Source organism: Odocoileus virginianus, chromosome 12, assembly GCF_023699985.2.
Source record: "Odocoileus virginianus isolate 20LAN1187 ecotype Illinois chromosome 12, Ovbor_1.2, whole genome shotgun sequence".
Classification (NCBI taxonomy): Eukaryota; Metazoa; Chordata; class Mammalia; order Artiodactyla; family Cervidae; genus Odocoileus; species Odocoileus virginianus.
This window is the reverse complement of record NC_069685.1, coordinates 52111243-52139241: the sequence shown is the minus strand read 5'-3', so window position 1 is coordinate 52139241 and position 27999 is coordinate 52111243. Positions and strand designations below refer to the sequence as shown.

The window sequence follows — 27999 nt, the reverse complement described above, 5'->3', positions numbered from 1 at the left end:
TTCAGCACATGTGTGTGTTTAGCTTTAGGAATCGTTCTGGGTCAGATTAACAGCAGACAAGAATCTCTTGGCAGAATGTGGATGCAGAGTTAAAGAAAGAAATTAAAATATCTCTTTGTGAGATAATCTTTAAATCAGAAGAGCTTATTCAGTAACCTGTTGTTGTTCAGTCGCTAGGTCATGTCCAACTCTTTGGGACCCCATAAACTGCAGCATGCCAAGTTTCCCTGTCCTTCACTATCTCCCAGAGTTTGCTCAAACTCATGTCCATTGAGTTAGTGATACCATCCAACCATCTCATCCTCTTTCACCCCCTTCTCCTCCTGCCCTTCATCTTTCCCATCATCAGGGTCTTTTCCAATGACTCGGCTCTTCGTGTCAGGTGGCCAAAGTATTGGAGCTTCAGCTTCAGCATCAGTCCTTCCAGTGAATATTCAGTATTATTTCCTTTAGGATTGACTGGTTTGAATCTCTTAGTAATCCATTAAATAAAACCAGATCCAAACAACTAGTTAAGACAGGAATCTGAATCTCCACCCCTGCCCTGAAACAGCCCAAAATGCACATTGGCTGAAAAGCAACCTTTAAATCCAGTGAACTTTCTCTGAAGGTCTCCTATTGCCCATGCGAGGACTGGGGTGGGGAGGGAGCGGTATGTGTTCAGAACAGAGCTGCCCCTTTGCACACTTATGGGGACTACCATCCACAATGTGTGTTTCACCGTGAATGGCACCCCACCACCCCAACTCAGTTCGTAGGCTACAATGTTAATAATGGCCCCAAGGCTGTACAATTAAGCAGTACTTTATTGGTAGTTACACAAAGATAAAAATAAGAACTAAAAGAGCTCTCAGGGCCTGGGGCCTGGAAGCAGGGTGGTGTTAGAGAAGGGATCACAGGCCAAATTATTGGTATGAGTGCCTATGGTGATTTATAGACTAGATGCGAGCCTTTAAAAGTGTGTTTGGACTCATTTACCTTTTCCCTACAGTACCTCTGTGGTTCTGAGTTTACACCCTTTGGAAGTGTTTGATCTGGAAAAGTGAGTAAGAAATGACCAGGTGAAAAGGATGCAGGGTTGAGGGAGGGCTCCCTGGCAGAGAAAACAATGTGCACAGGATTGCAGTCAGGACAGGAGCTGGAAAGTTGGGTGACTGTAGACGCTGTTTGCTAAGTTTCTGCTCTGTCTCAGGCACTGGGCTAGGGGCTGATGTAAGGCCATCTCAGACGGGAGAGGAAGATGAGAGTTTAATCCTGGGGATCAATCAGATAGTTAACAGAGCAGCTTGCAAACCTATGCAGCTCAGCAGACCCTGGGTGAACGGGGGTGTGGCAGCTGGCTGTGGTCCTGAGCAGAGATTTTGCATCTCCTGGGATCCTTCTGAATGTCCCATGACAAGGTCAAGCTGTGACCGACAAACACCTCCTGTCTAGGAAGCCATCGACTGAAGCGACTTCGCAGCAGCAGCAGCAGCAGGAAGCCATCAGAAGCTGCTTCCGATGGTGACAGGCAAGACCCAAGTTGTGATTCAGGAGAGAATCTTTGACCACACGCTCCTCGCCACCAACTGCTCCACATCTTGTGTGTGTGTGTTTGTTAGTCTCTCAGTCATATCCAACTGTTTGTAACCCCATGGCCTGTAGCCTGCCAAGGTCCTCTCCAGGCAAGAATACTGGAGTGGGTAGCCATTCCCTTCTCCAGGGTATCTTCCTGACCCAGGGATCGAACCTGGGTCTCCTGCATCGCAGGCAGACTCTTTACCATCTGAGCCACCAGGGAAGCCCACCTCTGCACCTCAGAGCCCTGCAATTTCCCCTTGTACTGAGCTCAGTGGAAAAAGCCATTGTGAATTCCTGAGTGGTTTTTGGTCTCTAGCAAGTAATCCCCACCATCAATCAAACAGAACATGGATCAGAAGCTCACAGGCCAGTGGTCTTGTGCCTTATTTCATTGTCTGCTTCTAAATTATAAGCCAGGGGTTCTTTGGAGACAATCAGTGTGCTCTAAAAAAACCTGCCTCCCTGCTGATGCATATTTTCTGTCCACACTGGCTGGTCCATGAAGAATAATTCTTCTATCCCATTTAGTCATTAAGCACAATAGGTAACAATGGGTGCTGCAGGGTGGGGCTTGCATTCTTTAAAAAGCGACAACAACAAAAAATACTCATCTCAGAACCGAAAACTGACTGCTGAGCCACCTCCAAATGCTATGCTTTTTTTCCTCAGGTGGGATAAATTTCTGTGTACTGACAGATGGCACAAGAGGGCAGTGGTTAGGAAAACTACTATATATAAAATAAATAAGCTGCAAAGATATATTGTACAGCATAGGGAAATATAGCCAATATTTTATAATTTCATTTTTTCCCTGTAACTTTTCACTTTTAAATAATCACAGAGGTACAGGAAGGTATAAAGACAGCAGAGGCATTCAGAACCTTCGCCTCGCTCCCTCCAGCAGTTCCACCTTACGTAAATACCGTAAGGCACTCTGTGACCACAGTAAACAAACTGGCAACCAAAATTGCTGAGAAAATGTTTCTACCCAAAAGCTGTCTCTGCGCTGAAGATTCCTATAAAGATGAAGACTAAGGAGGTGGCTACAACCAAGTGCTTGAACATCTAAACCCTAGACCTTAACCATCACCTAGAAAAGGAAACCACAATGTAATGGTGATGAAGAGAGAAATTCTCCAGGCTTCTAATCATAATCTCTGATTTCTATTGCCAAAAACATGGAGAATCTGTTAGTTTCCAATGACTCACATTTTTTTTTTCCTTGGGGGAGACTGCATGAGAACCTGAAGCACTGGTTGCATTTACCATTTCAACTGAAATTCAGTATTGTTCATTTACGACTAGTTCCCCCTAAGAGATATTTACTTAACAGTTTTACTTTCATTAAGAGCCTTCTTAAAATTGGATGGGTTTCCCAGGTGGTGCTAGTGGTAAAGAACCTGCCTACCAACACAGGAGACAAAAGAGACACAGGTTCGATCCCTGGGTCAGGAAGATCCCCTGGAGGAGGGCATGGCAGCCCACTCCAGGATTCTTGCCTGGAGAATCCCACAGACAGAGGAGCCTGGCAGGCTACAGTCCATGGGGCCACAAAGAGTCAGACACGACTGAAGCAACTTAGCATGCATCTGCATAACAGTTGAATATTCTTTATGATGTAAGAATCACTGCTAAGAAGCTTAATAACATCTTCATTCTTCAGAAATCTTGGAGGTATAAACTACTACTATATTATTCTGTAGGAAGAAAACTTAAGCTCAGGGAGTTCAGCAATTTCACTATATTCAGATATTGATGAGCAGCAACTTAATGGAGATGGTAACAAAGTAGAGATTTAGCCATCATCATATACTGAAAAAGAACGTTAACTACGTTATTCCAATAATCTGGACCTATATTTAGCTATTTTCATAACTTGTCAGCATATTTTAGATTTTGTTATTGTTTATTCACTGAGTCATGTCTATAGCCTGCCAGGCTCCTCTGTCCATGGAATTTCCAAGGCAAGAATACTGGGGTGGGTTGCCCTTTCCTTCTCCGTATAATAATTTTAAATGGGGTATAATCTATAAAACTTTTGAGTCACTGTGTTGACACCTGAGACTAATATAAAATTGTGGATCAACTATACTAAAAAAAAATAATAATAAAAAGACAGTGGCTCCTGGATTCAAACAGACAAGAGTGAAAATCCTGGCTTTGTTACCTTCTCATTGTGTATGACTTTAGGCAGGCAGCTTCAATTCTGTGAACCTCAGTTTCTCCAACTTTGCAGCTATAGTACCTGCCTTGCAGGGCTCTTGTAGGGATTAAATGAGATAATACATGTGAGGCCTTGGGGCCCTGCCTGACACTCAGAAAGTGCTCTGTAGCTAATGGCTATCGTGAGGATAATTTTCCAAGTCTAAGTCCTCCCCAGAGTTTTTGTACTCAAGGATAGTTAGCTGCTTCCTCACCCCCTCCAAGCTCTAATTTGCTTCTAAATATGTTGGGGTAAATAGACAAAATGGGGGTCAGGGAAGTGAGGGCATCGTGAAGAGCACACTACTCCCCTTCACAGGGCCTGCCCGCCCATCTTCCCTTCCCTGTGAGGTTCAGGACTCCTGAGAACAGTTGCCTAGAAACCAGATTCGTGGGGGCTCCTGCTCCCTTCCAGAAATCGCCCTAATTGGGATGCATATAGAACAGTTTGATGACCTTTGGCGGGTTTTTATTCTTCTTCTTCCAAGAAGAGTTGCACACGTCTCTCACACAAATGCTGACTCACATTAACTGAAGAGTAGCCCTGGGGCATGGCACCTTTTAACCACGAAGGAGTCAGAGGGAAGGCAGTCTTGTTCAGCATCCTCAGACAAAATGGCCTTTCGGTTGCTGTCACTGTGTTTGCATTTCAAGATGTTTATAAGGTCTGAAATGGATTTGGGGAGAGGATGGTGTGTGAACAAGAGTGTGTGTGTGTGTGTGTGTGTGTGTGTGTGTGTGTGTGTGCACTGTGAGCTCACAAGCTTTCAAACTCCATTAACTTGTGCCATTGACCAAAGCACAATGTGTGCCTACTGTGTAACCTGGTATTAAGGGCTGGACCTGTGTTCCTCTGGGGGGATTCAGCACCTCTTGTAGTCATTGGGCACAGGGTAGGTCAGGGACCACATTGCAAGTTAAAGAAATAACTTTCCTGAGAAGCACATGGATGGATATTTCATTTGATCACTTCTTCCAGAACACCACTTGCTATATTCTAGTTCCCAGTTGGAAAAAAAAAAAAAAAACTCAAAGGCATCCGTTTATCTCTATCCTGTTTGGATGAATCAGCTTCTGCACAGATGATTCTGCACACCTGCTCCATCCAGAGAGAAATGCGAACACCCCGCATCAGATAGGGTGGCGCCATTGTTACATGCCCGAAAGGAAGCATGTATTTAATTCAGATTTGAGATGCAAGAATTTCAAGTGGTTAGCTCTTTAGGCAACAAGCATTTTTCTGAGGACTCCCCATGTGCTGGTTCCAGGGACACAGAAAAGACTTAGAAATTGTCCCTACCTTACAGGCACTCCATCTGGGGGTGGGGGTGGGAGGAGGGTGTATACAACCAGGAACAGGTCAACAGGCCGTTGAGGGCTGCACCCACCAGAGATGCCTGAGAAGAGCAGAGACAACTTTGGCACAGGGTGGGGTTTATACCTGAGTAAGTTCTAAAGGTTGAGTAGAAGTTGGCCAGGTGAGGAAGAAGAAAGGGCATTGCAAGCAGAGGGACAAAGGTTGCATGATGACGTTGCTAGAGCATCAGGCGGCAAGTGAAAGTCGCTCAGTCGTGTCTGACTCTTTGCAACCCCATGAACTATACAGTCCAATGAATTCTCCAGGCCAGAATACTAGAGTGGGTAGCCATTCCCTTCTCCAGGGGATCTTCCCAACCCAGGGATGGAAGCCTGGTCTCCTGTATTGTGGGCAGATTCTTTACCAGCTGAGCCACAAGGGAAGCCCGAGAATACTGGAGTGGGTAGCCTGTCCCATCTCCAGTGGATCTTCCCGAGCCAGGAATCAAACCGAGGTCTCCTGCATTGTAGGCGGATTCTTTACCAGATGAGCTGTAGGGAAAGAGGCTCAGAGGGTGAGCCAAATCCAGCTCATGCAGAGCCCTGGAGGCTGGACTGGGAAGCCCAGAGACAATGTGCAACATTGGAAAGCATTGGCAAGGGGCAGGGGCGCAAATGGTCCAAGGTAAAGAGGCCAGTGAAGAGGGAATGACAGGAAAAGATAATGATTTGAGGGCATGGCAGTCAGGATGGAAACCTTTTATTACTTAGCCCCATGGAGTGAGTCCAGCCCTGAAACAAAGCAGGGTAGAGCTAGCCCAGATGGAGCTGTGAGGACAGCAGGGGGAGGGGTGCTCTCTTCTCAGGATGTGCATCTTCACATTGAGAAACCTGAGTCTGGTACCTGGTGGAGGACCAGAACATCAGGGGTGTGGGGCTAAGAGGCAGAAATGCTATGGTCGTTACATGGCCAAGACTTCTGGACTCCAAACCCCCAGCTAAACATGTCGTGCCTTTTTCAGTTCCTTGAGTGGTACCTAAGGTGCTTTTTCCAGTTCCTGAGGAAGGTGCAGAGGGTTGAGAAGAGGGAGATTCATAGAGATACAGCTTTTTTTGCATCTTAATTTACTCATCACCAGCTCACCTGTGTGTGTACCCTGCATCCATGAGAAGACTTGATTTTTTGACTGTGGCCTTGACAATTAGCCATAGTGTGATGGGATAGTGAGGATCAATCCTCCTCTTTACAAGCAGTTTTGAGTATCTAATTTACAACTGTACTTCGTTGTACAAATTGTGCTCTGACTTTTTTTTAATGCTTTCACATCTACTTCCTCACTTTTCATCTTTCACAGATCAGATAATATTATCTTTAAAAACAGATGAGGAAGACAGGCTCAGGCCTAGATGCTAGTGCAGACTCCACCACACCTCACCTGGGTGACCTCACATAAGTCAGGGAACCTCTTTACTTCACTTCTTCACTGTGAGGTGGGCTTGAGAATACAAGTTGCTAATAGCTAGATTAGTAATTGTAAAGCATTTTTCGTAGTTATTGGCATGTGGTAATTATTCATGTTCTAGTGGTGATGGTGGTGGTGATAGAGGCAATGGTGGTTATCCCTAAATTATAGTAATTGAACAGAGTGGTTAATTATTCTGCCTAAATCACACAGCCAGTTGTCAGTCGAATTAGAACCTGGCTTCCTGAAAGTGTCAAAATGTTAGCCACTCGGTCTTGTCCAACTCTTTGAGACCCCATGGACTGTAACCCACCAGGCTCCTCTGTCCATGGGATTCTCCAGGCAAGAATACTGAAGTATGTTTCCATTCCCTTCTCCAGGGGATCTTCCCTACCCAAGGATTGAACACAGGTCTCCAGCATTGTAGGAAGATTCTTTACCATCTGAGCCACTGGAGAAGCATTTCAGCTGCACCTATCAGCCTGATTATAATCCACTGTCTTCAGCATCATTTCCCTCTAAAACATCCACGAGGCTGGATGTGGGTTCCTTATATTCTTCTTTCCATCTCTTGCTCCTCCTCGTTTACCTCCTCGTCCTCCTTTCCTGCTTTCTTCATTTTCTTTAGTGAAGGTCTGAGACAAAATTATGTAAAGAAAGAACCCAGAAGGAAAAAAAAAAAAAAACACTGAAGCAATTAGGTCTCTGCACATCATTTCTTATTCAGTAGAGCAGAGGTTAACTTTGTGACCCTTTAGCTTAATAAACTTCATCACTTAACATGATAACCTGGCATTGATCCTACCACTACCACATATGGTAGATTCACAGACCTTTATAAATTACTGCATAATGCAGCTCACCAAATCTCAAAATATTAATAATTGTGGTCTAATTAGACTGTTTTTGCTTCCACTCTCGGAGAAGAGAAACCCCTAAGCTTGACACTTGAACCAAGTGCCACTTTCCAGAAGCCTGTGGGAGCTTGGAGCCAAACCACTGTCCTGGCTGTGTGCAAAAGCAAAAGTTATAACAGCAATCACTTATAGCTTCATGGAGATAATGATAATGATGATGATGAAAATGATGGTTGGTACCATTTATTGAGGGGCTTCCCCGGTGGCGTAGCGGTAAAGAATCTGCCTGCAATGCAGGAACCACAGGAGATGCAGGTTTGATCCCTGAGTGGGGAAGATCCCCTGGAGGAGGGCATGGAAGCCGACTCCTGTGTTCTTGCCTGGAGAATCCCACATACAGAGCAGCCTGGCAGGTACAGTCCAGAGGGTCACAAAGAGTTGGACACGATTGAAGTGACTTAGCACACATGTACTGTTCATTGAAGATCTCCTATGTGCCGGGCAATATGCTAACTGCCTCTCATTTCAGCAATGTCCTAAGAGGGTATCCATTTATCCCCATGTTAAAGGTGAGCAGAGTGAATCAGACAGAGGAAAAACTGACTCACACAGAGTCACAGACATTGAGTGACAAGGAAGCGATGACCCAATTAAACCCAGAGAGACTTTTTCTAAAAACCAGTGCATTTTCCTCTTGCAACACTTTGAAATCAGGCTATCTGGGTTTAAATTCCAGCTCTACCAGTAACTAATCTCTGGTCAGACTACTGCTTAACCTCTCTGAGCCACGGTTTCCTCATGAGCAAGATGGAGACAAGAGTACTTCCTTCCTAGGGATGCTGTGTGGGTGCACAGAGAGAATTGCCCACGAGAGCTCAGCCCAGCTCCCCTGAAGCCTCCTTGTGCACTGCCTCCCAGGGCCCCCGGCAGCACCTGCTTCTAGCCAACTGCAGCCGCTCGCTGGGGCCCCCAGCCCTCATTCCCTCCAGCTCAGAACCTCCTGTTCCATATTTCCCAGCTGTTCAGACACACTCCGTGGAGACGATCCCAGACCTACCTCTTGGCAGTTTCATGCTTCTAAGTTTCTTTGCCTCTTTCCCATGATCCACACTAATCCGTCCTAATATCACTCTCTAGTCTATGGCTAGTGATTTACCCAAGATGACAGCATTTTCAATGTGATAATCATGATAGTTTAGTCAAAGAAAGAAAGAGACAGAGAGAGAGACAGAGATTGTCATTTGCAGACTGTATTCAACTGCAGAGCAAACAGGGCCCTGAAATTACCATAACGTAAGTAAGACAAAGCCTTACCTCCATCACATAAAAGAGGTTTTCTGTTTTGGTTTGGTTTTATTTTTTATTTTGGTTTATTTATTCGTCTGTGCCGGGTCTTAACTGTGGCATGTGGGATCTTCAGCCTTTGTTACAGCACGCAGGATCTTTCAGTTCTGGCACCTTCCCTTGTGGCATGTGAACTCTTGGTTCACGTGCTGATGTGGGAGCTAATTCCCTGACCAGGGATAGAACCTGGGCCGCTTGCATTGGGGGCAGAGTCTTAGCCACTGGACCCCCAGGGAAGTCCTGAGAGGTTTACCTTGTGGAAGATGCACTGGCCATCCAGGACCCAGATTCCTTCTGTCTTTTAATCCCCTATCCTCGGTGTTTTCCTCTCTCTGCAGGATTTCCTCATGCTAAACAGTGGCTACTGGCACTGCAACCATTGTAGCTAAGTTCCAGGCGGCAGGAAGGGAGAGGGAAAAGGGCCTGAAAGGCAAACACCACCCTGCCGTGTTAACTTCCGTTGTCAGGTTTTCCTAGAAGTTCCTCCCAGTGATCTCCTCTTGTACATCACTGGCTTGTGCTCTCTCCAGGAGAGCTGGAAGAGGTAGTTTTATTTGTTGTTGTTTTGTTTTGATGACTTTTTTGTCTAGATATTTGATGTCCAAGATAACTTGATCTGTTTCCAAGGAAGCTCAGGAAATGGATGTTGGTACTTCCTGCTTTGGGGAGAAAGGACAAGAGGTAGGGAAAGAAAACCAGCAAATGCTCACAGCCTGCTCTTTATCAGGCACTGTCCTCAAGGAGTCTGCAGCCTAACAGGAAGAGCAGACAAGGAAATAGGCAATTGAGCATATAGCATGACAAGCGCAACAATGGGGAGCACATAGGCACTGAGGAGGCACTTGTCCTAGCCTGGGCTTGAAGCAGGGAGGAAGCAGCAGTATTGAATGGTCAACAGCCGACAGTTTCTCCTAGACCTTAGAATCAGCAAATGAAGAAGGGGAGGAAGTGCTGCAGGAAGGGGCAAAGTCATAGAATTCTGAGGGATGGAGAGATACAAATGAATGATTGGTAAGTGGTCAGAGATAAAACCCAGATCTTAGAGGACCTGATTGCCATAAGGAAGAGTCTGGACTTCATCCTGAGAGCAGCGGGAAGACACTGAAGGGTTTGGAACACTCTGATGGGAATGAATCTGCCTTTCAGAAGAGCCCTGTGACAGCAAGGTGGATAATGGATTGAGGAGGAGAAAGATGAGCTAGGAAGCTACTCAGAGGAATAGAGGCAATGAATGATGGTTTCCAGCTAGGGTGGTAGGAACAGGAAGTCAGTCTAGTGACATTTAGGAAGTAGTTGATACCACTTTGTGATCAATTAATGATGAAGGGGGTGAAGCAGACAAAAGCAGTCACTCCGTTTCATAGGTGAAATGAATTGTATTTTGCCACTGTGAGGACTCCTGAATAGCAAGCACACTTATCTGTGTCCAAAGAAAAACTCTAGGCTGCATCTTCTTCCAGCTCAAACAACATCTGCTAGGTGCATGTGCGCTGTTTGCCCAGACCTCAGAAATGCCACGTAAATTTCACAAAGGAGCCAGAGAGAACAAAACCCAAAGCAGATAAAGCTACTTCTCTAACTGTGAGTCAGTTCTTCTGTGTCTTTATCACAGCCTCAGTAGCATCTTTCTGCCATCTGATTAAAAGGAACCCTTGAACCGGCTCTCCTTTTTGGGCTGAGTCATTCAGAAAGGAGAGAAATCCATCTGAAACTTCTGATCTCAGAGATGAAATCCTAACTTGGCAACTCTCCCATCGTTAGGCATTAACAATTAGCAAATGACCCAGGGCCAGTAAAGAGATGTTCAGATGTGATTTAATAAGAGCGTGGTTGCAGTAAGCACTCAGAATATGTTTGCAATCAATTTGCTGTATACACAATATGCTACCAGAGCAATCTTTTGTGTATGCAGTTGACCTTTTTTCTGGCAATCTTGTCCTGTAAAGAAGAGTGAAATCCTCCATTGCAAATCACTGGCGCTCAGGAATTGGCTCTAATTTGCATTCTGACAAAGATATTAACTTGAGGGAGGGCGGGTGTTGATAATACAACACGTCCTTTTGTCTGAAAGGTAGTTCAAAATCTGTGTTGTGACTACAGTTGACTGAAGTTCAATTACTGTAATAAATGTATTCCAAATTTCATCTCAATTGCATTTGCATTTTAATGAATGATTCTCACCTTCTTGTCAATTTGGCAGCCAGGCTAGATTTATTAAGTTATTGTATAAACAGGACATTCTAATACGGGAATTTAAATGCAGAATATTTGCTCGGCCACATTTGAACTGGGGCTGCGTTATTAATTCGCCTGCAGGGGTTGCCTCAAAATTAAAGAATTTAAGGACAGTGTTTCAGATCCCTCCGTTCCATCATGTTTGCCCTGTCCTCCGCTGAAATCGATCTGTCTGGGTGGGCTGACAAAGCAAGACGTGAGCCAGCCAGATGAAGTGGGCTCTCCAAGCTTTCAGCCTCCACAAGCTGGGAAGAAACTGATTTATTTGCTATTATTTGAAAACAGTAAAATTTGTTAAGTGAAAATTTCCCACGTAGGCAATTCCCTTCTGGGAGAGCAGGACATTCTTGAAATCAGATTGCCAAGAGTGTTTGTTCATCTTAATGTCATTCCGCCTTCCCCGTCGAAGCTCTCCTGGCTTTATAGCCCCATATTTCTTGCAGGCAGAGACAGAAAATGTGAGTGAAAACCAGCTGGATGCAGAGCCATAATACCATTAAAAGTTGTGTTGTGTTTTTTTTTTAAGTGCATCTGGACTGTTGATTTTTAACAAAGCGAGTTGCAGTGGTTAATCCCATGCCCCCCATAATAGAAAGGTTGAACGTGAGTTTCTGTCCTGCCTCCTAACTCTCCAGTGCTCCACAGCTTCCTGCCAGGCCCTTGTGAAAAGAACAGAGGCTGTCTGTTTTAGATGACCGTCAGTTTCTTCAAGGCCCTGGGGATGGAGGCTGATTCAGGTAATGGGAGGCTCAGGAGAGCAGAGTGCCCTCAGAGTGAGAGATGGCTGCCACAGCTATGCTCAGAGAACTTACTGAGATGAATCAACTGCCAGTGTGGGTCAAAGTTTTATTTCAGACTTGTATCAAGGGAATCAGGCTTCTAATTAAGCCAGTTTGAAGATTTCTTTCTGCAAGAGTTTTTTCAGTTTTTTTTTTTTAATAAAAGGAATAGAACAGCTAAACCAGTGTGCCTCAAACTTCTATGTGTATATGAGACATCTAGGGCTCCTGTGAAAATGCAGACCCTCATTCAAGAGGTCTGAGGGGGGGACACCCAAGATTCTGCCTTTCTAACAAGCTCCTGGGTGTTGCTGTTGGTGCTGATCCAGGAACCACACTCTGAGTAGCAGGAAACTAGATAGCATCACTCAAGGGTGGAATGGCTTGGTAAAGATTAACAGTCATGTTACAAGACTGATGGGCCAGATGTGTGGGTAAATCTAACAACCAGAAAGGACTCTTGACCTCATAGAAAATACCAGAAAATTGCTCAGCTTATCAGGTATGCTCTCAATAGATACTTCTCTGAGAGGGCTATTAATTACCTTATGTCCCAAGTTCTGTCCCACATCATCTCTTCTCAGGTCTGAGGCATTATTATCTCAGTGCCATATTTTGTCATATCTAATAGGCACATTTTCCACATCTTAACATCTCTGTACTGGAAATACAACATATGGTCATGTCTTGATTGACTTGGCATGTATTTTTCCTTCTTTGTGGTTCATAAAATAATGTCATGTCTTATAACAAATGATGTATCTGTCAGCTATTTTTACCACAATGCTGTGTAACATGTGTAATGCTACCCTGAAACTCAGTGATTTTCAGTTAAATATTTCTTCCTTGCTCATGCATCTGTGGGATAACTGGGATTTGGCTGACTTAGGTTGAGATCAACTGGTTCAGATATGTTCCATGACTTTTTTATTCTTTTGGGGTCAACAAAATAGTGGGTTTTGTTTTTGTCATGGACCCAACTGAGCAAGCTTATTTCAAGCTTCTGTTCAAGTCATGCCTGCTAACATCCCATTGGCCAAAGAAGTAACATGGTGAAGCTCAAAATCAGGATGCTGGGTGTACATTCCACCACTGAATGTAGGGAAGCGGGGAAGTGGGGACAGAGAGAGTATCTGGTGAATGATGACCTAATCTGCCGCAGGTGGTAACTTGGATTGGCTTGAACATGGCCTCAAGAAGGAACATGTACACCCCCAGTTTCTCTTCTGAGGGCCTAGAGGTGAACCCTGTGCAATAAGAACAGCCCAGAGATACATAAACTTGAAGCTTTAAAGCTCCCTACTGAATAATCTGGTGTTTGCAGCACATGCAGATAGAGAAATTCCAGAATCAGCCCTGGGGCTCCCAACCCTTGCTTGCTACTTTCCAGCCACTATGACCCTCATTGTTCACTTAACCTCTTCCTTCTGTTTTCTTAACTGCAGTCACATCACCCTCTCAGGACTGCTCAATGAGTTGACAGTAGTAATCACAGTACCCAATCATTGAGTCCTAAGAACGAGACACTACACTAAACTCTTTACATCTGCTGTCTCATTTAACCCTCCCAGCAGCCCTTGGAGGCAAGGAGGACTTTTTTCCTCATTTGGAGGTGGAGAGACTTGGCTCAGAGAACTTTAAAATCTGCCTAAGCAGGTAACAGAGACCCTATCCAGAGGCTGCCCCTCCAAGCCTCAGCACCGCATCCACTGGCTCTCAGGTCAGAAGGTGCTTGGAGGGAAACCCGCCCCTTCAGTCTGACTCAGCTGAGACCCAGGAGACTATTCCTATTGTCATACTGCACATTTTTCATTCATCAGCTCACACAGACTCCCATACAGAGAACGTATGTCTCTTAAATATAAAAACCTTCTCCACTGCATCAGTGAAGAGGAAGTGGCTTTGGGTGGAGGAAACTTTCCATTCTATAACCTGCTTCTTCCTCTGCTTGCCTGATGCAGTTAATTATTTGCCTCCCGATCGTTCCTCTTGCAATGTTAGCCAGGAGAGTGTTACATTGTGGGAAGCAGTGAGCAGGAGGCACTGGGTGAGTGGATTTAAAGGCGGAAACTGCTCTTCCCTGCGACTACCTCCCTTCCCGAAAATAGCCTGGTAATCAGCAATAATGATGAAAAAAATAGAGGGAACATGCAAGGGAATTAAACAAGAATTTGATACAATATTAAGCAGTTTTAAATGGGCTTCCACAGTAGCAGGGGTGCACTTCACAGCACGTGGAATGAACACCCCGCAGTCCTGAAGTTCCCGGAATAGGCTGATGGGTCTGACCTGAGGGCCCAGACACTTCCCTGCCCCCACCACCCACCCACACACACACAAACACACACACACACACACACACACACACACACACACTGCCCCTGGCCACCTCTGTTCATCTCTCAACCAGTTCTTTCCAGAGGATCTAACAGCTGGGAGTCGGGCTGCCTTGCTTGACAGAAGCTGCAATTCTACCAGAGAACTTGCTAGATTCCTCAAACTGGCCACCACCAACTCCCCTAGACTCTTCGGTGAGTTCACCAGTAAAACAGGCATTCATCAATTCCCACATCCAGAGGTGTGTCGCAGACTTGGCTTTTCACAATGTCCTCCTTATTCAGATCCTTGAAAGAAATCTCTTCCTCTTCCACCTGGAATGGCTAGGCATTACCAAACAGCTTTTCGACGTCTCATGGTCACTGGGAATCACATGAGGGATTGTGTTTCCCTCTTTGCATTGGCTTCGAGGATGCTCAGGGCCAAATCTGTGTAATAGCTTGTGTGTCATGAGATTTGATATTTGTCTTACCTGATCTTGTTTTCTTATTTGTCACATCTCCTGCGCTTCTCAATTTTTAAATTGTCTGCCCCTAATCCTTTTTGGAATAAGGGCATTAATAAGTCAAATAAATTTGTTGCCAAACTCTTAATCTCTACTTTTGTAGAAATAAGGTAACTTAGATGTAGAGGTGGAGTCTGTGAATTCTTTGAAGATGTGTCCTTCTTTGAAATGCCAGTGCTTGAACAGAACTTGACACATTGTAACTGCCAAGCACAGACTCTGATGCAAAATAGGTATCAGTTCAGGGCTTGGCACATAATACTCAAGCCCATTTTATTTGCTGTGGCATGGACCATCAGCCTGTCACTTATTATAAAATTTTTAAGAATTTTGTTAACCTTCGCAGTCAAAGAAAGCAAAGAGTTAGGCTGTTCCACGTGTAGGCTTAAATATTTGATCACACTGTACTTGGTTTGCTAGGGCTACCCTAACAAAGTACTACAAACTGGGTGGCTTAAACAACAGAAATGTGTTGTCTCACAGTTCTGGAGGCTAGAAGTGCAAGATCAAGGTACCAGCAGGGTGGGTTTCTTCTGACTCCTGAGAGAGAAACTCTGTTCCATGCCGCTCTCCTAGCTTCTGGTGGCATGCTGGCCATCTTTGGCATTCCTTGGCCTGCAGAAGCATCCAGGCCCTCACTGACCATGAGTTCAAAACGGCACTAGCCCTTCCGCCAGCCCTGTCTCTCACGCGCCCGTGTCCCTGCTTCACACTCGTCCAGTACTTAGCCTGTCACCTGCAGTTCACTGCTTGTTTCGTGTCTGTCTCCACCCCCTGGAGTAGGAGCTTCGTGAGGACCAGGATGCTGTGAGCTGTTTCGTTTGCTGCTGAATCTTAGCATCTAGAGTAGCTCCTGGCACACACTGGGTGTTCAGTACCTCTTTGTTGAAATGGTTAAGAATGATGCAGCTGTTTAGGCAAACACACACATTTGAAACTGGGTGTGAATTAATGCTATGACGAGTCTGACTTCATTGTTTTAAAATATATTTCCAATTGAAGGATAATTGCTTTACAATATTGCTTTGGTTTCTCATTCTAAGGAGATTGGCTTGCCTTTTTGGAGGTCTGGGGTCTTCAGCTGTCATTTAGAAGTGGTTCTGTAAGAGTTATTCCATATTCTGATGAGTTTTTGATGTATTTGTGGGGAGGCAGGTGATCTCCCCATCTTACTCTCCACCATCTTCTTCTGTCCTTCTGACTTCATTGTGTGACCGTGGACAGCTTTGGAGCTGCCCAACCCCCCTTCCCTCTTCTCCGCATCAGGGTGAGCTAATAAGAAACCCAAGGTGCTCCTTGTTTGTTTCTGGAGAGAAGTTCAGTCCCCACACAAACAAAGGACCCCTCATCCCAGCCCCACTCCCACAAAACCCTAAGCCACCCCTGCTCTGCCCAGAAAGCCTCACAATGTGAGTTGTGTCATTTTATACTTTTGTGCTATGTGTATGGTGACAGTCTTGATCTCTGAACCAAATTCTGAGCAAAGAAGCTCCATGAAGTAACATAATGATGAAATAGTGGTTGCTGTCATGCCAGCCCCAGCTCCCAGATTAACTCTGCATTTGCTTTGTTTGCGCAACATCAAGAAAATCCTCTTTTGTGGAATTGAGGGGTTGCACATGGTTACGGTTTTTCTATCAGCTTATCTGGCAGTCTCAGGGTGTTCTTTGATGAGTGGATTCAGAAGCTTGAAAGTGAAACAGGAGCATTTTCGTTTCAAATACGAATTCCACCTCACATCAACTGCTTGCATCCCTAAACTTAAAAGCCCAAATGGACAATTCAGGGCCAGTTATGTATAATCTGGCTTCACTGTGTTCCACCAGGTACACAGTCATTTGATTTTACATAGTTTTATGCATGAGGAACCTGAGAGATTATTTTGCTGTGACAAGAGTGTGGCTGGACAGATGACACCTGATCCTTGCCTGCCAAATTTTTGTGAAAATTTCAAATTGTTCCTATGAGATAGATGCTATGATTAACCCCATTTTAGAGATTAAGAATGTGGCACATAGTGTAGAAATTCAGAAAAGTTTACAAGCTGAGAAGCAGGATCTACACTTAGGAAAAGATTGCCAGTGGCCTTCCAGTGACATATGTATATGGATTTTGAATACCACATGTTGTTGAATATAAGACAAACCATGACAAACAAAACAAATAAAAATATTGCCAATTAAATCGGTCCTCCAGAGTGTGAATTGTTATTCTCATTTCATAGTACCTAGCAGAGTGCCCAGCACACAGCAGTCACTCAGTAAGTATTTGTTGAGTGGTGGGACCCAAACCTGGAGAGGTTAGATAATTTGTTCAAGGTCTTTGGTAGGAGGTGGTCTTTGATAGAATTCAAGCTTAGGGTAAGTAACCCTGTGACTTTGAAATTCTAAAGAGAGGAAGTCTCCTGCTACTGGGCCTGAGAGTGTCCTTCAGTTAATTGTTGGACCCAAGATAGTAAGACTGCCTTGATAGCCAGCCCATCTTCCTCCCTCTTTCTTTTCTTCAGCACCTTAATTCAGTGGGTGAAGATTGGCCGTGGATACTTCACCATCCTGAAGGAGGAGAGTGCCTTGAAAAAGAAGCAGCAACAACTGGAGAAACTAAAAGAGGAAGAAAGAAATAAATTCCAACCAGCCAAAATGCTGCCAGATATCCAGTGTGGGGATTTTGTTCTGCCGTAAGTAGACCTCTGTTGCTGCAGCCCAGTGGTCTTGGGAAGGACCACTGAGAAGGAACACTGGCTGGTTGCGTTGAGGGGTGGCAGCTGTCTCGCACGGGAAGCCCCTTCTTAGGATGGTGTCTGATGATTTCTTTCAATCTGACTCAAACTACTTCACCAGCCTCACCTTCTGATATTCGGTGATCTTCTACTACACCATGTCTGTTCTCATATCCAGAGCCAAGAGCCAACCAAGAAATCTTGTAGGTCCCCAGATGTGCTTTTTTTCCCCTCTTCTTCTTCTAAGTAGGCTTATCCCTACTTCTAGGTATTTTCCTGTCCTGTTCCCTGGGCCTTAAATGCTGTTGCCTACCTCCTCTCCCAACTAAAGTCCTACTTATTCATTATCCTTACAAGCTCAGCTTAAATGCCACCCTGTCCTGCAGCTTCTCGGATTTCAGCCCCACCACCTCCAAAACCCATTCTGGACTCTTTTGAATTCCCATACTGTGTTTGTATGCTACTTTGTTTCAATACAGATTAATATCCCTGTTCTAGACCTTCTCCTGAAACCTGAGATCCTAGTTCAGTGTCCACCCAAAGCAAGTGAACCAAAAAAAAAAAAAATTGTTGTGGTTTGTTGAATACAGTAGCCTCCCTCTTTTTGTAAAGGTCTCTCCTCTGGTCGGGAGAAGACCAGCAACAGATTGGAACATTATGAAATACCCAATGATGTAACAATAAATCTCATGCTAATAATCACAATTTACAATGGGTGTCTGTCTACCATGTGCTTTGTGCACATCTTTCTGTCAAAATTTCAAAATGTTCCTATGAGATAGATGCTATGATTAGCCCCACTTTAGAGATTAGGAAATGGCAATCCACTCCAGTACTCTTGCCTGGAAAATCCCATGGACAGAGGAGCCTGATAGGTTACAGTCCATGGGATCGCAAAAAGTCAGACACAGCTGAGCAACTTACCTTTCTTTTCACTTTCAGAGATTGGGAATGAGCCTTAGAGATGCTCACATAATTCCCATTATTGAATTATGGAAAGCGTCCCCTAAGTCCCAAACTGAGTGACACCAACGTTCATGGATTGTGCCGTTCTGCAGAAACAAGCTCTGGGGATACTTCACCTGGGCAGAGCGAGCAAGGCATAAATCAGGGATGGGAAGGAAATGCTGCAGCAGGAAGAGAGGAAGTGTTGGGTTGGCCCCAGTTTTCCATAAGATGTTGTGGGAAAAACCTGAATGAACTTTTGACTAACCCAATATATATGGTAGAAATGGCCTGCCGCTGCAGCCATTGTCCCGTTAAAGCAATGGGCTCAGCCCTGGCTCCACATGAGAGTCACCTGGGTGCTTCTCAGACCCATTGCATCAGACTCTCTGGGGGTGTTACCTGGACATAGCCTTTTTCCAAGCTCCCCTAGAGAATTTCCATGTGGAGCCAACGTTGAGAGTTACTGTGCTAGAGTTGACTTTAGGAACCCAAGTTGCCATGTTGGTGCCTAAGGAGGAAATGGGATCCCCAGCAGATAGTCCCTTTCTTCTGGACCGCTTCCCAGATTCTGTTCTTCACAGTCTTTCTGACCCAAAGATCGAACCCGTATCTCTTAGGTCTCCTGCATTGTCACATGGATTCTTTACCCCTCCACTGGAAAGCCCTCTTAACGTAAAGAAATATGAATGTGTGCATCTTAAAAGCAGTAGTCCTATCAGTGGAATCGCACAGTATGGGATCTTTCTGTGTCTGGCTTCTTTCCCTTATCATAATGTTTTGAGGTTCATCCCAAACAGAAAGCAGACTGGTGGTTACCAGGGGTTGAGGAAGTAGGGCAGATAGAGAGTGACTGCTTAACGGGTGCAGTGTCTCCTTTGGGGCTGATGAAAATATTTTGGCACTAGATTCAGGTGATGGTTGTAAAACCATTGGTTCAAATGCCATTGAATTGCAACCTTTGAAACAGTTAATTTTATGTTATATAAATTTCAGCTGAAGGGGGAATGAAGGGAGTTCTAGTCTGGGAGGCCCTGGAGTGGGGGTGGGGGTCGGGCTGGACACTAGTGGTTACCAATCCTCTTAAAGCTCAAGGCTACCTGTGACTGTTGGGAACCCTGAGTGTGGACCCCGAGGGGCTGGTATAGTTCTAGTCCCCTTCCCCCTGAAAGTGTGGCCCAGCTTATTTTAAGGAAGGTCTCTCTCCTCTTTGATTCCTCATTTGTGCAGACTTTGTTTTCCATCCCCCTTGCCCTGTGAAGCTGTCAGAAGGAAAGTTAACCTTTTGTAGCTTTATAAACGTCCTTAGGACCAAAGCAGCACTCGGGCTGCTTCACCTTTCTAGTGGTCTCCAGTCTTACTCCAGTTTTGGCTGAGATTCCCACTTTGTTGTTGGCTCTTTGTCACTTTGTTAAAAAGAATATTTTGTCCAACCTTTTTTTGGTTATTTATACCCAAACAGTTGGTCTAAATAAACTAGCCTACCATTTGTGCATTTATTTAAGAGGAGAGAAAATATCTGTGACTTACAGCCCTCGCCCACATACCTTCCAGATAGTGACCATCCCGAGGAGAAGCTGCCTTTGGCGAGCAAAGGGTATTCAGATGAACACGCAGATACAGAGGGAGAGCAGAAAGGCTTCCCGGATAGATAGAATGGAACATTCCGCAGACAGGCCAAGGGTGTGAGGAGAAGGGACCCTTCGGAAGAGAGAAGAGCGGAAGGGCAGCCGTCACTGGGTAAGAACAGAGATATCTAATGAGGGCTTTTATAAGGCTTTGCCTCAGAGTGTGAGATGTAAGGCTTTCCCTGGTGGCTCAGCAGCCAAGAATCCACCTGCGGTGCAGGAGATTCAGGAGATAATGGGTTCAGTCCCTGGGTCAGGAAGATCCCCTGGAGGAGAGCATGACAGCTCACTCCAGTATTCTTGCCTGGAGAATGCCCATAGACAGAGGAGCCCAGTGGGCTACAGTCCACAGGCACAAAGAGTGGGACACGACTGAAATGACTAAGCACACATGCATGCGAAATGTAAACCTATTTCTTGGTTTCCCCACAAGACCTTCAGTAAAATATTCATGGTCCCTTAGTACATTATGGTCTTAGACCTTTATCTTGGCTTCCCAGTGAGTGTAGGGGTGACAAAGGGGGACAATCTCGACCCTGGCCCAGTCTCATTGTACAGCCAGCCATTTATGTATTGAAGACCTACTGTATGCAGGCCTTCTGATGGCACGAAGATGTGAAAAGGGTATAGGAACAGTCCCTACCACACAGGATGCAACAGCAAAACCGTGGGGTACACCAAAGTTCCCTGGGGTGCGCCTGTGAGAGAAGAACACTCCTCCCATGTGTTTCTCCTTTGCTCTCGTGCCATGATCACGCTCACACTTCTGACACCAGATGTGTGGGGTTTTCCCCCACACCAAGCAAATGTCTGTGACACCAGTGGGGTGTCCTACCATCCTATTCAGTTCTGATGCTTTCCACGTGGAGTTAGCATCAGAGCCCACAGGTTAAGGGTTCAGTCCCACAAGGTGACCCCCCCCCCATATAAGATGCCAAACATTAGTCCCAGGTTGTCACCTGTACTTCTGATCAGCCAGCTATAAATCAGGGTTCTCATGACCTCCTCTTTGAGTTTGATCATTTTCTAGAGTGGTTCACAGAACTCAGGGAAACACAGACTTACATTTTCCTATTTCAGTTCAGTTCAGTCTCTCGGTCATATCCGACTCTTTGCGACCCCATGAACTGCAGCATGCCAGGCCCATTTATTATATAATAAAGAGTACAGATGAGCACCCAGATAAAGTACATAGGGTGAGATCTGGGAGGGTCCCAAGCACAGGAGCTTCTGTTCCTGTGGAGTTGGAGGGTTTGCCATCCTCCTGTTACTTGGGTATGGTTACCAACCCAGAAGCTCTCCAAACCCCATACTTCTGGGATTTTTATGGAGGCTTTAGCACATAGGCATGAACTATCATTAACTCAATCTCTAGCCCTTCTCCCCTTCCCAGAAAGTTCCCAGCTTCTAGTGGCTCAGTCTTTCTGGTAACCAGTCCCTATCCTGAAGCTATCCAGGAGCCCACCAAGAGTTGCCGCATTTGAATAAAAAGACACCCTGATCATCCAGGAAATCCCAAGAGATTTGGGAACTCTGTGTCATGATCCAGGGTATAACACCAAACATTAGAACAAGAGCTGCTCCTGGTGCTCTTGTATTACTTAGGAAAGTCCAAGAGTTTTAGGAGCTCTGTGCCAGGAACTGGGGGCAGAGACTGATTGATATATATATATATATACATATATATATATTTCCATTATTTTGCAGTGTTCAGCCCCTTCAGTTTTGGAGGTGGAAAGGAAATCAGGAAAGAATTCCCCCAAATGTGGCTTTTGAGCAGGACCTTCAGTGCGCAGTGGGAGTTTGTTGGGTGACACAAAAGAGGTGTGGTTATATCCTGCTGTTTCGGTCCACCACAAATCCTGCAGCCAGCATGCCTGCTTAGAAAGGCCAGGGCTGGAGGAGGAAGCTGTGATAGTGTTTATCTTTTGCCAAAAATCAGAAATGTGATTTTCAGAATGAAAAAGAAAAGCAAGCAATCCATGGCCTGAGCCAACACCATCCAGCCATTCAGTGGACCCCAGTGAAGTGTCCTCACAGGACCTTGAAGGGGCACAGGATAGACAAAGCCACTCAGTGAATTGAAGGAGGCTCACCCTTTCTGTAAAGGTCCCAAGAGCTCAGAGCAAATCCTGCCCATAGTGTCACCTGAGAGCCCAGTGACACTCTTTGAATCTGGTAGCTCCAGTGACACTAGCCAGCTGGCAGCCTTTCTCTAGAATAAAGAGAAGGAATGAACTTGTGGGTCTTTTTTGGAAGAGCTTTTTTCTCGAATTAACAGGCACACGGACAGGTGCTGGGGAAGGTGGCCTCTGTTAAGGACCCTTCTGTGACCATTTCAATAGTTCAGTTATAACTTTTGCATATGGTCATTAATCCATGGTTGCAGAAACAATCCTTCCCTCTCCAACCCATGTTTCATGTGCATGACATGGTTTATTTAAAGTTTAATAAGTTTAAATATGCATGAGATCTTGCCTCTCATAGACATTGGTCTGGTTATGTCTTACCCAGTGGATTTTATAAGCTGTGCAATGCTGGTTATTAAAGTAAAACTGGAGGCTATTATTGCACAAAGCCATCAGATGCAGGTGGGGAGGCAGGTGTTATAAAATAGCACTGGGAGATGATCCATACCAGTACGAAGTAGTGGGTAAGAGCCCCAGGACTGAGGTTCAAGTCCCAGCTTTGCACATAACAGCTGTTTAACTTTGGGCAAGTCACTGTGCCACTCTGAGCCTCCTGTCTCTACACCCTTATGGACCTTACCAAGCTCTCAAATTTCTTGTGAGGATTAAATAAAATAATGCTTAACATAGAGCCTGGCATATGAGACATACCTAGTAATTACTAGCTGTTATTACACAGTGAAATGAATTTGATCTCCCTGGGCCTCAATTACCTACAACCCTCAGATCTATGACTAAAAATCTCAATTTCCAGGCAGGCTAGAAAGTATCTCACATCTAAGAGCTATGTTCTATAAATATAATTCCAATCACAGAATTATCAAAAATACAAGTGTTCATTTAGAACTGCTTTTTTAACACAGTATTTGATCCTGTGCATTATAAAAGCAAAAGGGATTAAAAAGAATTATCCCCCCCTCTCCCCATCACCACTCCCCCCGCTCCCCACCAGATCTAAGACCATAAGGTAAGTTCTTTCAGACCAAAGTTTTAAGTCTGACAAACTATGTAGGGAAGAAAGAAAATCAAGCATGTCCCCAAAGATTCCTGCCTGCAAGCAGTCTTTCTCACTGTGTTCAGTGACCTCATTTCTCAGCTGCAAATTCAGCTGAAAAAGGTGAAAAAAACAACGGGTAGAATTTGTCTTATTATTGCAGTTGAGAGGACACATAAAACAAGAAATTAAGGAATGTAAAAGCTGGGTTAATTTCCACATATTCCAAACTACTGGGGTACTCGGTGGAGCCAGTAAGACTGCGAACACCAACGTATTGGCTTGTGGTTTCCTCAGTGCTAGGGCTGAATTAAGAGCCTGTGGAAATGGAAATCAGGGGCCCTAGATTCTGCTCCTATTTATTTTTTTGGCATGCCTTGTGACTTGCAAGATCTTAGTTCCCTGCCAAGGGATTGAACCCCTGCCCCCTGCATGTGGAGCACAGAGCCTTAACTGCTGGACCACTGGGAAAGTCCCCTTATTCTGGTCTGACTCTTTAGTTAACTCTGTGACCCCAGGATTGTCCTCAAAGTCTCAGGAGGAAGGTAATTTCCTAGTGGGTGCCCCCACTTCACCTCTTCTGCCTCCCTCCGTCTCCTTTCCCCATGCTAAGCCAGAGTGATCTTTCCAAATGTAAACTGCTGCCAGTTTAAAGTCCTCAAAGGCCACCGTTCTTTATAAGATGAGGACTGGAAAAGTCTGAGCCGGGGTTGCGAGGCTCTGGACAGCCTGGCCCTCGGCTTCTCCTCCAGCCACACTTTCCCCCACCTTGCCTCCTCCACAGGGCCTCTCGCCCCACCCTCTGCCTACTTAATTCCCATTCTACCTGCAGCTCTCGGCTCAATATTTACTTTTGTTCCAGTTACTGTTGCTGTGAGCAACCACTCCAAAACCCATTAACTCAAGACAACAAACATCTATTTCACTCACACATCTGCCATTTGAGTGAGGTTCAGGGCGGAAGGATCATCTACAGAACCAGCTGGGGTGGCTCAGAGTGAGTGTCTGTTTCCGAGAGGGCTCATCCATGTGAGTGGCACCTTGGGGCGGCTGTCACTCTGAGCTCGGCCAGGGCTGAGACCAGCAGCCTTGGTTCTCTGCCCAGGAGGCTCTTCACAGGCTTCCCGCCTCCCTCCACCAGCATGGTGGTGGCTAGGAATTAAGAATGAGCCTTCCAAGACATAGAACAGAAAAGCTGCCAGTTCTTGGAGCCCGGGCCCAGAAATGGGCATCATGCCACTTCTGACATGTCCTGCCAGCCCAGCCATTCACAGAGCCAAGATTTCAGGGAAATGGGATTATATATTATAAAGCCACCTTCCCACTGAAAGAGACTTGGGGCATATATTTCTAAATTGATACAGCTCCCTCCAGACAGTATTCCCAGACTCAGTTTCAGCCAAATTCTGTTTGGGGCTGTCCGAGCACCATTCACGCTCCCACCGAGTCTTGTCACAACTCTGTTTGTGTGAAGCCCATCTCCTCCATGAGGCTCTAAGCTCCAGAGGGGAGGGCTGGTTCTGTTTCCTCCATCACTGCATCCACAGCCCCCGGCACAGAGAGGTTTGATAAATGTGGCTAGACATGAATGAATCAGGGAAACTGTCAATGATTCAGTCAATGTTTAAGTGCTCAGGCTGAGAAACTACAAGGCTTTAAAGGAGCACGCAGGTAGCCTGAATACACAGGGCAGGCTGGCAGTGAGATTCCAGGGGCTCTTAAGTCTCAAGCAACCCAAGGGGCACCCACCTCCTGCACAGGTGGGCAATGGTCTTGATCTTGGACCCCACCCACCTCTTACCCAGAGTGGCAAGAACTTTAGTCTTTTAGTCTTTAGTCTCCATCTTTGTGTGACATCTCCCAGTTTTAAAATATAGACATTTGATTCCATTATGCACACAGTAGGCTTATTAAGATGTGGTCATGGGCAAAAAATATATGCCCTATGACTCAGACATGCCAAAGTTCAGGGAAAGAAAAGATTGTTTTCTCTGACTGAAATGACTTGCTCCATAATGGTGCTGGGGAAAAAAAAACAACTTAACTATGTTATTAAAGGTAGCTTAATATTTTTCACTTTTTGAAGCAGTCTTTTTCAGACAAGTGTCTGTCTGGGTTGATTCACTTCTCTGTAAGCATCATGTCCCCTCCCTTCCTGTGATGGTTTTGGCTTCAGAGGAAGCCCCTGTGTTCCCTGTGGGGCAGGGAATGGGCTTTGGAAGAGGCATGCCTGGTCATGGCTGATCTTTGGGGGCACACTTGTGCCCACTTCTGAAGTTCGAGATCCCCACATCTCATGGCCGATTCATCCAGCTGGTGAGTCAGCAGTCTAGAGGGTTGGGAGAAATTCCTTTAAGGAAAAGACCACAACCGAGAACCACTGACTCCAGGCAGCTCCTTCCCTGTGTCCATCCTGTTGTTTTCACTTCTCACCATCCCCATTGATAGGACCCCGGCACAAGCCACCGTGCTCTCTCCAGCTGAAATTATCGCAGCACTTCTCATCTGTCTCCTGGCCCTCTTCCCCTGCCATCAGCCATTCTCAAAACAGCAGCCAGAGGGCTCCTTTGTAAGAGGTCACACCATGTCTTGTTTCAGCTCAGAATCCTTGACTGTCATTCACAGAAAAGGCCCGGGTCCTCACACTGGCCTGCAAAGCCCCTGTTCTCTCTGCAGCCCTCCCTCTCTCCTCTTTCTGTTGCTCACTCCACTCCAGCCACCCGTGCCTCCTTGCCATCTCTAAAACATACTCCCACCTCAGGACATTTACACCTGTCACTGCCTCTCTCTAGAAGGCTCTGCCCCAGACGGATGAATGGCTCACTCCCTTCCACTGCAAGTTCTTATCAAATGTCACCTTCTCAGTCATGCCTGCCCCAATCATTCTGTTTAAGATTGCAGCCCCTAGCTCTCCCAGCCCTACTGAACTCCCTTCTCTTTTATTCTCCCCATAGCATGTATCACTTACTAGTGGGAGTGAGGGGGTGGGGAATGGGTCAGCAAACTCCAGCCCCTGGGCCCCTAAGCTGGTTTGGTAAATAAAGTTTTATTTAAACCCTGCCATTAACTTACTGTTTACATCATCAGTGGCTCTTATGCTACTAAGTAGTCAAGATATGGACTGAATGCCCCATAATAGCATAACTGTTTGTCTAGCGGGATAGGAAAACATATCCAACCCCTCATCTATATCAGTGTACCACACAGCTGCCCAACTGATCTTATGTATTCTCTCTGCTCGTTCACAAGAATAGATGCTCCATGAGAGAATGGGGTCTTATATGCTCTGGTTACTGGCTGCATCTGGGACCTTCACCTTTCCAGCTGAAATTACTGGCTGATCCATAGTCGGTGCCTAGTGATATTTGCCAAATAACCCCTCGCGAAAGATGTGGGCAATTAAAACTGCTCCTTGTCATTCACTCTGCTTCTGCTTCTGCTTCAGCACATACGGCAATGAGAAGATGAAGAAGGCAGCGGCTGAAGTCATCCTGCGACCGTTCAGCCCCATGCACAGCTGCATCATTTCACCCTCACTGCCCGAGGCCCACGTGTAAGTAGGCCCACCTCGGGCTTGTTTGCTTCACTGCCTTATCATTCGCAGCCAAGGTCAAATGACTCAACCAGCTAACACTCATTGGGAGCTAGTCCTTTGTCCTCTTGAAAGGGACAGGGAGCCTGGGGCCAGCAACACTATGTGGCATATAAAAATAACAGAAAGCAGACATGGTGGCTTAGAGCTAAATGACAATCCAGCTGGGACCGAGTCATTCCATTCCTTACCAAGCCATACGCTCTAATGTCAAATAGTTTGCAAAGCCTGATAAAATCTATCTGCAGTGCACACCTGGTAGATTTCTCACCCGAACCTCTAGGGACATGTTTCCCCCCAAGACTCAGGGAGTTATTTCCCAGAGAAGCCCCCACTGCCTTCTGAGCCAACCCCAGGCACAAACTCATCATAGTATGGTGTAACGGGCTCAGCAACCCTCCAAGGAATACTCAGGCTTTCCAAAACCTTGACATCTCATTCCCCTCCTATCTATTCCAGAGAATTCTCAGCCCAGGTTTTCCTTTCTCACTAGTTAGCCCTTTTCAACTGGGAGAATTCAGGGACAGAGATTAAGGCAAGACTGCTCAACCTCAGCACTATTGACATTTGAGGACAAATAATTCTTCATTGAGAAGGACTATCCTGTGCGCTATAGGATGAAGGATACTGAACAACATCCATGGCCCTCACCCACCAGATGCCAGTAGCCAACGCCTCCCCCCCAGCTCTGACAACCAGAATGTCCCCAGACATTGCCAAATACCCCTGGGGGCACAATCACACACACAGGCACCACCAGCCCCCTCCTATAAGAACCACAGCTTTAGGGCAATGGGCATGGGGCAGTGGATTCTAGACTTCTCTTTCTGCTCATTTGTCAAATATTTGTTAGGTCCCAAAGGCATGCACAGTAAAATGACAGTACTGACTGCTCTGGTGGGCCCTGTTCCACTCAGTCCTCAGCAGTGCTTTTCTTTTCTTTTTTTTTTTATTTTTATTTTTTTTCCATTTATTTTTATTAGTTGGAGGCTAATTACTTTACAAGATTGCAGTGGTTTTTGTCATACATTGAAATGAATTAGCCATGGATTTACATGTATTCCCCATCCCGGTCCCCCCTCCCACCTCCCTCTCCACCCGATCCCTCTGGGTCTTACCAGTGCACCAGGCCCGAGCACTTGTCTCATGCATCCAACCTGGGCTGGTGATCTGTTTCACCCTAGATAATATACATGTTTCGATGCTGTTCTCTTGAAACATCCCACCCTCGCCTTCTCCCACAGAGTCCACAAGTCTGTTCTATACACCTGAGTCACTTTTTCTGTGTTGCATATAGGGTTATCGTTACCATCTTTCTAAATTCCATATATATATGTTAGTATACTGTAATGGT

At 45.6% G+C, this 27999-nt stretch overlaps 1 protein-coding gene across 4 annotated transcripts in view; it reads left to right on the top strand.

Moving 5' to 3' along the window:
• Positions 1-27999, top strand: part of CCDC60 (coiled-coil domain containing 60) — a 165704-nt gene that overhangs the window by 97716 nt on the left and 39989 nt on the right. For all 4 annotated transcript variants that reach the window (XM_070475268.1, XM_070475266.1, XM_070475264.1 and 1 more), the window contains 2 exons: positions 17085-17255; positions 26499-26606. In XM_070475268.1, coding sequence (XP_070331369.1) covers positions 17085-17255; positions 26499-26606 — 279 coding nt within the window. The remainder of the gene's footprint in view (positions 1-17084; positions 17256-26498; positions 26607-27999) is intronic.